The sequence below is a fragment of the Branchiostoma floridae genome, chromosome 2 (genome assembly GCF_000003815.2).
Source record: "Branchiostoma floridae strain S238N-H82 chromosome 2, Bfl_VNyyK, whole genome shotgun sequence".
Taxonomy (NCBI): Eukaryota; Metazoa; Chordata; class Leptocardii; order Amphioxiformes; family Branchiostomatidae; genus Branchiostoma; species Branchiostoma floridae.
The window spans coordinates 12670427-12684964 of NC_049980.1; the positions used below are offsets into that span (position 1 = coordinate 12670427).

The window sequence follows — 14538 nt, forward strand, 5'->3', positions numbered from 1 at the left end:
CTGTGGAAATCACACCTACAAAATCTATCTTTCCATATTGATTGTAACAAGTTTCACTGAACAAATTAAAAACATGTACAGAGATTCCCTTCAAGAACTGCCGCAGCTGTAATGATTTCATAATCTGGCATCTAAAACCCAAGCACCCCCTGGTGAATATATGTCCAGGATGACTAACACTAATGGGCTATTTTTCACTTACCTGGTGCGATCAGTGCATAATTCTTCTTCACAAACCCGGACATTAACAGAACAGTTACTAGTCTCCAGGGATACATGTACATCTACATGTATATTAGGAATGATCTGATACAACTGCATGTACCAGGCAAAATGTAATGATCTTGGACAATGTCTTTTACCAGCCACTTTTGGTCTTAACAAATTATGGCTAAAATCTTAATTCGCTTATTAGTTTTTCTCCTGTTTTATATCATGATGCAAGTCCTAAGAAATGCACTGTGAACATTTCTACACAATGAGCCAGAAGACCACTTGTTTCACTTTGACATACATTTATGCCAAGGAAAAATTTATTATGGTATCCGTTATTTTGCAGACAAACATGTTTGGCTGTCCTTGTACATCATAACTTACCATCTCCTTGAGACGTTCAATCTTGGCCTGCCTCTGAGCTTGTTGGTTCTGCTCATAAAGCTGGAGAAACACATAGGGTTGGGAAATGTATCTTTGACATAGGACAGGTAAAAATGTACTGAAAAACAAGCATGTATAGCCATTGGTTCTTCTTTAGAAATGCTTGTACATACATGTACGTGTGCCCATTTGACTAAAGGAAACATAACACAAGTGTAGCTTATCACCTGTGCAGAATAGTATTTGAATTACGTTTAAGGATCAATTTTAGGATACTGCATTTAAATATCTTGACTAAACAAATTGGTTTCTAAAAAAAAAAACTCAAACTTTCTATCTAGAATAAAAAAAATCAATTGCGTACAATTAGTATCATCATCCAAAATACTTATGGCTGAAAACAATGTCTTTCTTACTTTGATGTGCAAAATGTCATATGTTCCATGTAATAGATTCAATTTCCCTTTTAGCACATATGTGGACATCATCCATAGGGGTTGAACCATGTCTGCCATACAGGGATGGATGAATGATCCCATGAAATTGCCTTAGTGAAGGATGAGCAACAGTGCATAAAGCTGAAAATGCAGGAATCAACTGGCCCTAACTGATGAAACATGATTGCGGCACCTGTCAATTCATCACTGTCAGTTTGGCTGTAGTACCCTATTCTAATCAACAAACCAAGAGGAAGCAATATCCGTGTGATTGTGAATCAGGACCTGCACACAATCCCCCTTGTAAATGTTAAAATTTTTAAAAGAAAAACTATTTGAAGTAAATAGTTAACAACAATCACAGCACCTATGTGGAATTGGGTTGTTAGGTAAATGTAATTTGCATTTCGAAGTCAATTGGCAACAATGCAAGATACAAACCTCCTGCTTCTTCTTGAGTTCCTCTTGCGCCTTCTTGGCAAAGGCTGCTTCAACCTCCGCTGCCTTGCTCAGCACCTCTGTCTGATGCTCACGCTCCTTGGCCAACTTTTTGAGTGTCTCTGCCTCCATGGACTGTAACAAAAAAGACAATTTTGTCATTTCAAGTTTATTAGGTACCATGACCTTCCACTATAAGGAGCTACAGACAGAGCTTTGGATAAAAAGGGCCATAGACTCAACTACCCTTCTCAAAAAAAAAAAAAAAAACATAATTGCAAGAATTTGTCTTGTAAAACTTGAAGTTGACACTCAAAGAAGAAAAATGTAATTTTACACAAACTGTTCCTTGTCAAATTTTTTTTAAAAATTGGCTCAAGAACATTCTATTGCCTAATGAACGTTAAAGATGAAGTGCCCTGTTGATTTACTTTCTATCTGAAAACAATTTTCTGACATACACGTGATGCATTACAAATGCATAGATCAGAAATACACCTTTATTTATTACTTCACTATGTATAACAAATTTTGGAAATGGTATCTAGGTAAATGAACAATTTGTTACAAAATCAATTTCACATGCAGAAGGCATCCTAAATGTCATCTACCAAACCATCAAGTGAGAAGATTGAGGATTTTATAACATGACCTCTGACATCTATTGACCTTTTGCCAGCTTGTGATGTGACAGTTGGACTCGACCAGAATACAATTTCCTGAATTTGAACTGTAGTGAGCAAGTCTGCTCAATAATAATATACCACAATACAGAAACCATGGCAATCTCTACCTTTAACTAAGTTAGTAAAATATCAAATGGATGAGCCGACCTCTTTCAGCCATGTGTGGAAGCCTATTTTGGATTATGAGAGGTTTGGATAAACCAGTATTTAGAATAGGTGCAAACCACTATAGGAAGATATAAATGTCCTACGGTATAATGACACTGCTCAGTTTGAAGAAGAGGCACAACTGAAGGTACATCACACCTTTCGTCTCTCTTCTGCCTTCTCAAGTTTCTCCTGGATGGTCTTGGCATCCAAACAGGTTGGGCTCCTGGGTGGAGACGATAGTTTGACTTCACTGGCATCTTTTGATGGTGGCTTGATGACCACTTCGAATGCCTTGCCACTTTTGTCCAGCTGCTTCACCTGCATGTCTGCTCATAAAGGAAAGTCTTTCTCAACTACATTGTAGCTTTAGTGATCATATATACAATGTAACCTAGATGCCATTTTAAGGAATTATTTAAAACAACTTAGAGGTATACTTAAATCCTACCTCTACCTCAACATTGACATACAGTATCTTTAGCTACAACATGTATGTACCCATCTTTACAAGCATGAAATGTGCATGTGCAATCATGGTCATTCAGAGCTTGCCCACATACATGTATACATAATTCCAGTGCATTTAGATATGGTACTGAGCAAAAGAAAAGAAAAAAAAGTGCTCATCAGGCCATGCCTTCTCATTTACTGGATTTGCCAGATTTCACTACCTCAAATTGTACAAAGAAAGATAATAGATCAAGTACATGGGTGAACAAAGGTACTTTTGCTAGATCTACCCTTCTGGCTCAGAAAATAGAGAGAGATCCAGACCCCTTCATGATCTGAATCCTGGTAACCACAACATCCCATATTCTCTACATGTTCCTACTCAATTCTATAAATGAAAGATTCCTGCTGCGAATCTTTCAAACCAGATTTTCTTGTGGCACTGTCAGGAATTTGCTCAGCTGACCAGGATGTATTTGCATCTACCTGAGCAATCTACATGTACATTTACTAATTGCTGCCCTCATGGAGGCAGGAGGTTTACAAATTCCATCACATTCCTCTTGATTTACAGAGGAAATAGGTGAGAGACAATCTGTCACATCTGCTATAGCATACAGGTTGAACAGAATCTGTTTTTGAAGCTGTTAACTTTCAACATGAGTAGTGTAATTGTCCTGTACTACCAAGAATTTAGTCAAGTTTTCAATTTTGAAGCCTGTGTTTGTGTTATGAATGCAACCTGAGCCATTAACATTATGAAAAAAGTATGATTGCTGTGAATGTTTACTATCTAAAAAATATGAATCTCAAAGTGATAGCCTGATGCAGTGTACATGCATAATGATACAAATGATTATGGTAAGGTGTGCAATGGGTACCAAAGCTTTGCCAGAAAAGTATTTAGAGGTACAAGGTACTGCAGACTTTGTGTGTTTGCAGGTCTGTAAAAAAAAAAGTTAAGCAAGCTCTAGTAAACAGGGTAAGACAACACAGTCATGCAGCAATCACAACATGCACCACATCACGGAGGACAAGGTGACTTACTGACCGCCATATTTTATGACCTCATCTTTATCGTTGTGCATACAGGAACAGAGTAGCGATATAAGGGATAGCTCTGTGAATTTCTCTTTGAGAGCTTGGATGGAAAGAGAAAGAGAAAAAAACATGAATATTTGAGTGTTACAACATGTATTTCTAGCTAGCATATGTAATGTAGTCAACAGCTGTGTTGAAATCATGAATGATCGATGACATCCAACTGTTGTTGCTTTTCTGAAACAGGGAAAAATGGCAATACATATGTAATGTCAAGAGACTCCATGAGACCATGAGTTTAATTGGCGGTGAGATCAACAGTAAAAAAAAAAGCAGCAATGAGTTAGTCCTTTTACATTTTTTTTCAGTGGAACAGCACATGCGCACATCAATACTCAAGACATCTACCACACCATCACACCTAACTACTGCAAAGCTCCATCATGCAGTTTCATGAGGCTAAGCAGCGTTGAACTATTGTGTACACTTGCTACATGTGTACCTTTATGAGACATTTGTTAGAGGCTATATTTTCAGTAGCATTTGTCTGTCTGTCACAGTACAAGCTAACTGAAGAGGGGCTGCATACATTGGTTTGAAACATCCGGTTCTAATGACTTAGTCTTGATTATTGGGTGATAGATAGCTCTTGTGCTGAGACAGGGTTGTAGCCTGCGTCTGTTTTTCCGCCAATGGACATGACTTTGCTGCATGTGACAGAAAAAATCTTAAAACCAATCCGCCAACCATGACAGACAAAAATCGTGGGTATAGATTCTAAAAAACAACAACACCAAGTTTGAAATTGAATAAACCAGTCAATTTGAATAAAACAGTCTTTGAAATCTCATACAGGAAAATGAGGTCAACTTGTCAATACATGACGAAGCTCCTCACTGTGAAGATCATGATTTGTTACTTCTTTACCTGCAATAGGATTTTCAATGGTTCCAACATGTCTGTTCTTTAAAAGCTATCATTCCCTGGAGACAATTTACAGACTGTTGGCAGGGCAGATGCTGCTAGTTGCTAGGGTTACAGTCATAATCTTGTGCAATACTGATGGCAGGATGCAGGTTTGGCTGGTCCTGTGGGTTTAACCAGGAAGGGAGGCTGGGATCTACCAGCGCCGTGCCATACTGATACCGATGAGTCTAGACAGCGAATGAGCATGTCTGCCAGTAATGTCTTAATATCGAATAGGGTGGGGTTCTTTGTCACTATGCATCAATTACCATGAATGCATTCCATCACAAATTGGTGCAAGATGGAAAGAATAGCGTGGCCTTTCCTGGAGTTTCCAGAACCTGTCATTAGAGCCTAAATGATGCTTACTGTCCTGTCTCTTCAGTGGACCAGACGAACAGGCTTAACTATATGTCTGCATCCTAATAAAAATAACTCACAAGATTTGGAGGTGTAGGTCACATAAAGCTAAGTACAATGTCTTTTCTGCAGAGTAGCAAAGATTTGAGTCATCTCGTCTTAATATCATGCACTCTATGTCAGTTGTCCATTCAGTGAGACATAGCTCTAATTACACATGTAATATGGTATCTGGTTTGCAGGGTAAGCTACTGGCAAAATGAAAAATCAATAAACAAAAAATATAGGTCAAGCCTTTCAGTAAGAAAATGAACCAAATGGGTGCACCTGTCGACACCAATCCTTGGGGAATGGAAGCAATATCTTCCTTTCAGCTGAATGCTGCATAACTTCAATTCACTAAATGTACACATGATGGAAACATGACAGTAATAGAACAATTGTACATGCCATGGAAAAGATGGTCACCTCCGCAATATGCAGCATATACATCATAATACTGTGATGTATATTTTGAAAGTCTCATTGAGAGAGATGATTGACATTGCCAGTATTCAAACAGATCTTGCAAAACATTGGGTACATCTTAACACTTTACCTGCACCATTTTGTGGACTCATTTCAGCTTTTTCCCATTACACAAAGTTTGACTCTTATGATGTATAATTGCTGGCTCAATTTTCATTTTGAAATCTAATTTTCGGCAGAAATCCACCATGGACCAGGGTCCTGAAGGGACAATTAGTTCTAATTTGGGTGCAAGGCAGATGCTGGGGAGATTGGTTGCATCCTAGGGGATCCTCTTTTGACCCTTCCAATTGAACCATCTCCAGCTGAATCTGACATTCAGATGCCCAGTGGTGCAGACATTCAAGCATTAGTATGCCAGGCCAGTAGATCGTCAAACACCTCTGTGCCGCATCCCCAGATCTTATGCTAGAAGCTGGAACTGGAATGGTGGCTTGAATGATAATTTGTTACTTATCAGTGAATGGCTTGCAGACATGATATCTATACCTGATATATAGTGAAACAAGATTTTTTGCCACAGTTGTCTACAAAATTAACTATATGCAAATGTTAATGTGACTTGTTGGGTGACATATATCTTAAAATGCAGAAGGTTACGTATGAATCAAATATGGATAATTTCATTGCAATATGGTTTCATTAAGATACATGTATCACAAAAAATGTACAAAGGTAATTTGAATCTAGAGTGAGGTATTTGTTTGCAGCCATGGCATGCACTTATTTCTATCTTTCCATACATGAGATGGACGATATATTGAAGTCAGGATAGCCCCAACATGTTATATAGCCGGTACACTTTAATGATTTTCTAAGGGTGGTGCTAAATCTGTAATATTGAGACACTAATAATGGTCGTTCCTACACCGGTGATTCATGATAAGGATTGAACGATATCCCAAGTGTACCATTCGTGACTATAACTCTGAACAGCATCAAACTATAATGCACCTGTACCAAAATGAATTGAAGGATTGTAATAAACAACATTTTAAAAGGCACGGTGGACTGCCTTTGCTGTGGGTTTTTACAACAGCCTACAGTTTAGTACAAATGAGCAGTAAGATAATTACTTAACAATGCCAAAATTCTGAGGAGTTTGGAACATCAAAATGCATTGAACTATATTTTTATACAAATTGATCCGGACGTACATTATTCTTGTAGAACATAAAATTAAGAGATGCACAGATTTGTACATTATAATGCAGAAATCACAGTTTCTTGAGATGGCAGCATTCTTGGCTATCAGCCTTAGGCCCCTCTTCTTGCATAAGTATCCATACACGTGCATACCCTCAAACAGAATTGAAGAAGGTTGACTAACATGTAGGTATAACTTTTCTTCAGACAGTTTATGTACAATGTACATTGTACCACATACATGTATAATTGCACTTTATATGCATGCTTCGCAATAATAATTTGCCTTCCAGTGAATCTTAAGAAATGGCAATATTTGGTAAGAAGAAATGACTCTTAAGGTTGATATAACTAGCCTGCCAGGATAGCTACATAGTTTAAAATTAAAGATATAATATATTGAGTCATAAATAACACCAATGCTAGGATTCTAATAAGCATAGCATTATGTACATTACAGCAACTTGCTTCTGGATGCTAAGAGCTTTTTGGAAGGAGGCAAACTCCATCATTGATTAACTGCCAGCTTGGATCACAGTCTGAAACTACATTAATCCCTATGGTAATCTTGTCAGCTGGCCAAATGGAATTATTGAGTTGTATGAATGGGCACAGCTCATTTTTGGAAGCAAGGAGGCATGGAAAATGGAAACAAGCAAGACCTATGTTCCATTACACTTTCCTGGATTAAATTGACCATAGTGAAAAAGCCTTGTCCAGACAAGATGGATCTGTAATGTTATATACATGCATGGCCATGATTCAACCTGGCTTACAGACTTACTATTACTAAGTAAGCAGAACATGTCTGCTAACTAGGCTGATACTACTGTATACAGCTGCATGCAGAATATACATTTGATATTTCAATTCACAGGATTTCCACATCCGTCTTCGTTGTAGATTTAATTCTAAGCAAGCAGCAAAAATGTATTATAGTTCTTTGGTTATGAAAATTGACCCACAAGTGACAGTCCCACAAGTGACAGACATGTTGTTATGTCTGCAGCCAGGAATAGTTGCTTTAACTGTAATGTGTAAATTACACATGGGGAAGCTTTAAATTTTAAAATCAAAAGATCCATAAATTTTGCAAATGATTTGCTATACTGGCACTGTTGCCATGCAAACACAACTTCTTGTACCTTGCATTTCTGCAGCTGAGGTCAAAAAGAAAATCTGTGCCACCACATTTATGGTCAGTGCATGTTCATCATCTAGATCTCATCAAGCCCTTTTCCAAATATCAATACATACGTATCAAAACTTCTCACTTTAAGAGAAGAATACAATCTATGTAGGGACTCAAACACACTCAATATGAATAAATGCCAAAAGAATGAAAATCCAACAGCAAATGAGCTGCCCTGGGCTGGGTTAAAAGATGACTTGTCCGACACATGAATTTTATGACTCATTCTGGGCCCAGTACGCATGCATTTTAAATTGCAGCAGTGGTCGGTCCATGTGGCAGGGCTCCCTGAATTCTAAATCATCTTCCTTCAATGATGTCTTGCATTAGATTGGGAAATAATCTATCAGTGGTAACTGTATGTTGGCTTGGCAAGACTGGGACATTGACTAAGAGACAATTATATGACAAGTCCACTAATCATCATATTTTACCTATTGCAAAATTATCACCACATTTGCAAAATCTTTTTCCTCACCTTAACACAAACACATTTCTCTGAGTTCCTCATCTTTCCAACAATTTATGTAGACATACATTGACTTAGGCTATTTGAACTGCAAATTGTTAATAAAAGGTACATGCATACATAAATAGCACACTCCAAATATGGGGTCAAGCAGACAGTGAGCTAAGCTGAAATGGGAAAGCATGATTATTTGTGTGTCTGAGCGCTTGATGGCACGACAGATGTGGGTATACTGTCCAAGTTGTCTGAAAAAGGAATCTTATCCATGACTTAAGTTTAGTTTCAGTAAGGTCAATCCACAAAAAATACACGGTAAGACACATTGCTTCTAACATTAAAAATTCCAAAAGCTTTGCGTCAATTTCATAGAGACATGGGCGTGTCAAAACTACCGATATGATCAAGTAATACTAATCAAATTGTTTCCTCATCTGCACATCCCCTTAACCAACATTCAAAATGCAGAAAATGGAAAATCCAAGAGCCAATGTTGCCCAGAGAGATGCCACGTACAAATTTCACCTACATCCTTGTTGCACGTCGTTAGAACTGGGCAAAGGAAATCGCTTTTTCCTTCGACTTCACTGACCACTGAAATTACCAAATGAACCGATACGACTGCACAATTTTTCCAACTAAAAAACAGTCTCTGAACCATGAAAAATACACACTAATTTTAACAAAAAGTGAACCAACCTGTGGAAGAGATCGTAGACATGATGATGCTATGTTGTCTGTCCAGTGGCGAGAAGAAAATAAGGCACTGAGTCAGCTTACTTCTGGCAGGGCTGGGCACCTGAAATGAGAGGGAAGCATGGGCAGAATATTGATGTCTAGAAAATAAATGTTGTATGCTGTCTTCCCCGATAATGAACGCTCCCCTGCCGAGTCCTGATTGGCTGAACCGGCGTCGTTGATGGAAGAGAGATTGGGGGACGCAGACCCTCGGGATGAACTATGTACGAAAATGGGGGAAACCTTAAGGTTGACAAAATCTTGAAACAAATTGTTGGTGATAATACAAATGCATGTATGACGCCAGGAAGGAAAATTTCATTCTATAAGTGTCTATTTAAGTCTACATATGGACCTTAATGCATAATTTTTACAGGACAGTTTGGGATGAACACCCTCCCTTGTGAAATGAAAGGAGCAACCTAATACTAATAGCCCATGGTATATATCACTTGCGAGAAGGGCAACATGGGAAACTTGTCTACATGTGGAAATATGATTAGAAACTGACTGGCAAATGAATTTTAATTGGAAATGTGATGGGCCCGTAATATATTTCAAAACATTACCTATTGTTGACAAATACAAGGCTACCATTAATCAATAAGACACACATACACTAATGATTGCTCTCGCTCATCGTAATCATTCAGAGCCCATGGCAAAAATCCTGGGTGGATTTTCTTTGATTCCACTATTCAATCTAACGAAAATAGTATCCACACTTCTTGGAAGGCAAGAGGATACAAACTTAAACCACATCTACATGCAAGCATCCATCAAATTGATCATTTATTACTTCATCAAATTTTTATTCAAAATGAGTAATCTTACTAAACAGAAAACGTAGCCATAGCCCATGACCACTGACCTTTCAGTTTTACCATAAATATATTCGTATGCATGTTTCTGATTTCTAATGATACTGAATTGGATAATAATATCAGTGATAAAATAGGTACATGTAGCTTTCTTTGCAATAGACAAGCATAAATATGTAATGCCTTCCTGTTCACACCGGCGACATCTAAATTGTTTTAGTCAGGAAAAGCTTATCTAATATTCTGTCTGTCTACTCCAAAGACAACAGCTCTTTTCTGTCGGGAATAGATGCTGGAGCCATGAAATCCTGTATCATACCATCCCTCAGGTATTGACATTTATAGCGTCATTAATGGCATTATTTCTCAGCCATACCATGTTTGGGAGGTGGGCGGGCCTGCTATACTGTAATATGGCATAATTGTGAAGGCTGCACAGACTTAGCCATTTGTAAGTTAAGAATATTGATTTTAAGTAGGCTGGGGAAAATGTTTAATGTTTCTTGGTATGAAGTGATGTGGTACCATTACTTCATTGCTACATATTTCATACATTTGAGACATTTGTAGCTGTCAGCCTGATAATTGCTCAGGCCTGGGAAAAAAATACTGCGTATCCTGTTTCTAGACCTACCCTAGAAAAACCTACAAACCACAGCTTTTCTTTGGGGATGGGTAGTGTACTGTGTAGTCACTGAGTCCAGTTAGAATTTTTTGTTCTGACAGCCTGCTTCCTATTCAAGTAAAAATCTGCTTGTCCTATATCTAACAAAGGATAAATATTTCCCCATATTTGTGACCATTATACACTAAATTTGACAATGTCGCAGGTAGAAAATAAAACACTGTGTGATGGGTTATTATTTTCAGCTTGTAGTTGTAGATGCTAGTTTTGATTTTGGGGAAACTGTGCTGAACTCTTCAAAGATGCAAGTTCCATTATATATTATCAAGAGTAATGTTACTTGCTGATATGCTATGGATCTATCACTGATCAGAATGCCCCTGTCCAGACACTCACCAAATGAAATAAATTGTAAGCCAAGTAATTATTGGGGGATCTCACGTTGACAATAGATTTATTGACATAAAGGAAAAAGCCCGCTTGGAATTGGTATTCAAGTGGATTGTCTCCTTTGTTCAGTTTTATTGGGGAGAAGATGTCTGCGTTTCATGTCACGAACTCAATAAGAAGCTTGATTGCCTATGGGCTTTCCATTTATCTGCTATCTAGAAAAGTCGACCACTGAGAGTTGTTTCACTTCTGACGATAGTCCCATGGGCTAATTGGGTAGGTTATAACATGCCTAATTCTCCCATATATAGGCTAATCAGTTTGACTTTCATCTTTACTTGGATGCATGGCAACCATAATGAAAATTCTCAGTAAATCATTGATGAATGTAGCACATCATGAGACCATGGCCATTCAGCAAAACTGAGCAATGATGTCCCTGTCCATTTGAACTTTCCTTGCATCATAGCATTATCCTATCCCTGAATGTATGAGTTCATACAAACACAGGAACTGTTCCGAACATGTTTGTATTTGTTGAGCCTCTTGTTAATATTCATGCCTCATAAGGCTCGTTTTTGTTCAGCAGGGGGAGGCATTCTGATGAGTTTTATTACATGTAAATGTAAGAAAATTGATAGAGAACAAAAAATACACTACAGATTGCATTCAACCCTTGCAAAACAGGAAACAATAGGGAGGCTGATTTCAAAAGCTAAGCAAATAATATACTACAAATTACAATTAGTTTTCAATGCTCAAAGTATGTGAAAATGTTATTACAACTTGACTAAAATTAACACATGCTCAACTCGAAGTAAAAAAAAACAAAAAAAACTGTAGCATAAAAGTTATACAAACGACAATAGACCACATAAAAAGCTACAATATTTAGTGTTTCTGATGGCTAAGTTAAGTACCAAAGCCACACAAAGGTATCAGGCAGAACATAAATATTTGTCTTGTAAACAGGGTGACCATTACATGTATAAAAGCCACACACATGAACAAAGAGAAAACACTGTAGTCCTTATACTGAATCAGAGAACAATGTTTTTTCACACTTAATTGGCACAAGGAAAGACAACGCACCATCTGCTTGAAGTTGAACATAACAAAGAGGTACAAAACATCAAGTAATAAGAAGTTATGAGGTTGCTTAGTATGGGACAGACTAGGTTTCTTATGTTTAGACTCAAAACCATCCTTACTGTAAATAGCTAAATAAAACTGCACTGAACACATGTTTTTATGATAAAAAGCGAAGACAGGCACACACAATAAAAACATATAAATAAACAACTGTTACAGTTGGCCTGAACGTCAGTGGCTAATATTTTTTGTCAACATTTCGTTCCTACTCGGCCAAGTTCGTAAAAGGCATTTCCCTGCCATTTTCTATTATACATAGTCAAAATCCTCACAAGAAATACAATGAAGCGAGGTAAATACCATGGGAATAAAATACCATGGGGATAGAACCACAGGAAAATGTCCAGTGTCCATACAGCCTGAGGTTTTCCTGAGGTTGTACTTAAATAAACATAATTTTTGCTCGTTTTTAGATCGATTGTGGCGTATAAGTTAAGTTAACTGTAATCTTTGGAGATAACTTGACTTGTTGCCTCATGAAGTTAGCAACAAAGTACATTATCTACGGTACAGGTTTGACCAGGGCAAGCTCATAATTTGGTCTGGACTGGCCATACGATACTTGATTTTCCAAGAAATTTGCACGTGGGCTGGTGCTCGCGCCCTGCCTCAAATACCTTAAAATTGGAGCAAAACATGCGACGATGGTACTTGGAAAATACTTTCTTTTACTTAAGTCACCTAAAAGGGCCACAGTGTAGGCATTTTCCACACAGATTTGTCCAGACTCGCCCGAGGGGCGCGCCAATAAACCAACGGTCGGAGAAAAGATGGCCTGTTTATGTCAGAATAGATAACAGATACATGGCGTATGGAAAGTTCAAGAATAATCGACCTAGACATCGTGACAAGAAAAAAGTTTGTTGAGACTTCGTTCATTACGCTATGATAGTTACATTCTGACGAAATATATCGAAGAAATGAGCTAAATTCCCCTACAAAACAACAAAGGCTGAACTCTGTCTCACCTTCTGCGTTTGGCGGACACCTCCCGAATGCGTGAAATCGGCAAATCGTCTGTACAAAAAGCGCGGGAATGGCCTAAAGGCGTGCCATCACGTGATCAGTATAGGCCATATGATTGGTCTACTATTACAAGGGAGGAAAATAAGGTCTCTCATTGGTCGATTATTTGCGAGGCATGTACAAACGTGTTATGCCCAGAGGGGAGGTTTATACTTTATATCAAATATTCAAAGCTTCAAGATCCCTGCTTCAAGATGTAGGTTTAAACTTAAAAACAATAATCACCAGTTAAGGATCTTTAGCTGAGAAAGAAGGAAGTTTTGCATCAAAGAAGAAACTTCCACTTTATAGATAGGGGTTGATGTTTCAATTAATTTATTGTTGAGAGTAGAGTAGAGTTAAATATCAGAATTGAATGATGAAGGGCACTTTAGCGGCAAATAAACTAAGATATTATGTTATCTTGAATATCTATGTTTGTGCTTAGTTGCCTTTTGGCGGTTATGAAAATATTACTTCTACCCTTTCAACAAGCAAGATGGACTTGCCTTCTCCTCAGCTGATCCAACATGGCGGCAAAATGAAAATGTTGGGGTGCGACATAGAATCTTGTTGAGTTGTATGACACACCGGCCTGCCCTACAGACTCTGCTCGGTTTGCTGAGTTTGCTAGATCACTAAGGCACAACACAGTTCTCGGTAATTCTGTAGTTTTGCAACGCTATTGCCAGAGGAAGAAGAGAGGAAGAGAGAAAAAGACTGGAGAAGCAAAACCATGGTGTTCTTGAAGGTCCGTGGTGTGGACGTGGAGTTCCCCTTCGAGCCCTACGCTTGCCAGCGGTCGTACATGGAGAAAGTCATCCAGTGTCTGCAGGAGGTAAACAATTTGATTTTGAGCATGATCTCTACGTCAGTGGTAGAAATGTATAACGTTACGTAGTGTCGCCGACACAACAACAACAAGTGACAAAGAACAGTATCAGGGAACACATGATTTTCTTTCATATAACGTTTTAGCAAGGACGTTACGTCCTTGGTTTTAGGGACTCCGTTGGTTATTTTTGTTATGAACTCAACTTAACTAAAACTCGAGAATTCGCATTTTGAAAGAAGTTGCTTTCTTTATCACAAAATGACTTCCAAATGAATATTTAATTCAAAAGTCTTTATTGCTTAGTTGTCTAGGTTAGGTTTTGCTGTCACTTTGTTATTGTCTTTTTACTGTCACTTTGTTATTTTCACACACAATATGTTTACACACATTGCCAAGTTTTCAAATAATATTCAATCTCTACAAGTACAACTGGATAAAAACAGATTTACTTCCGGACTTTTCAGGTGACATCCATCACTCTTCAGCTATCATCACTAGAACTAGATGAATGTCAC

General features: G+C 37.9%; 2 protein-coding genes across 4 annotated transcripts in view; one reads left to right on the forward strand and one right to left on the reverse strand.

The window, feature by feature from the left end:
• LOC118409412 (stathmin-like) overlaps positions 1-13312 on the reverse strand; it is a 16011-nt gene extending 2699 nt beyond the window's left edge. The window contains exons 1-6 of one of the 2 annotated variants that reach the window (XM_035810427.1): positions 13152-13312; positions 9157-9256; positions 3810-3899; positions 2465-2634; positions 1476-1607; positions 598-657 (exon numbers count right to left, since the gene is read on the reverse strand). In XM_035810427.1, coding sequence (XP_035666320.1) covers positions 598-657; positions 1476-1607; positions 2465-2634; positions 3810-3899; positions 9157-9178 — 474 coding nt within the window. In that variant the 5' untranslated portion in view covers positions 9179-9256; positions 13152-13312. The remainder of the gene's footprint in view (positions 1-597; positions 658-1475; positions 1608-2464; positions 2635-3809; positions 3900-9156; positions 9257-13151) is intronic. The other variant, XM_035810428.1, reaches the window with a different exon arrangement.
• A 129-nt stretch (positions 13313-13441) lies between these two features.
• Positions 13442-14538, forward strand: part of LOC118409403 (regulator of telomere elongation helicase 1-like) — a 35353-nt gene continuing 34256 nt past the window's right edge. For both annotated transcript variants that reach the window (XM_035810410.1, XM_035810411.1), the window contains exon 1: positions 13442-14026. In XM_035810410.1, the coding sequence (XP_035666303.1) occupies positions 13925-14026 (102 nt within the window). In that variant the 5' untranslated portion in view covers positions 13442-13924. The remainder of the gene's footprint in view (positions 14027-14538) is intronic.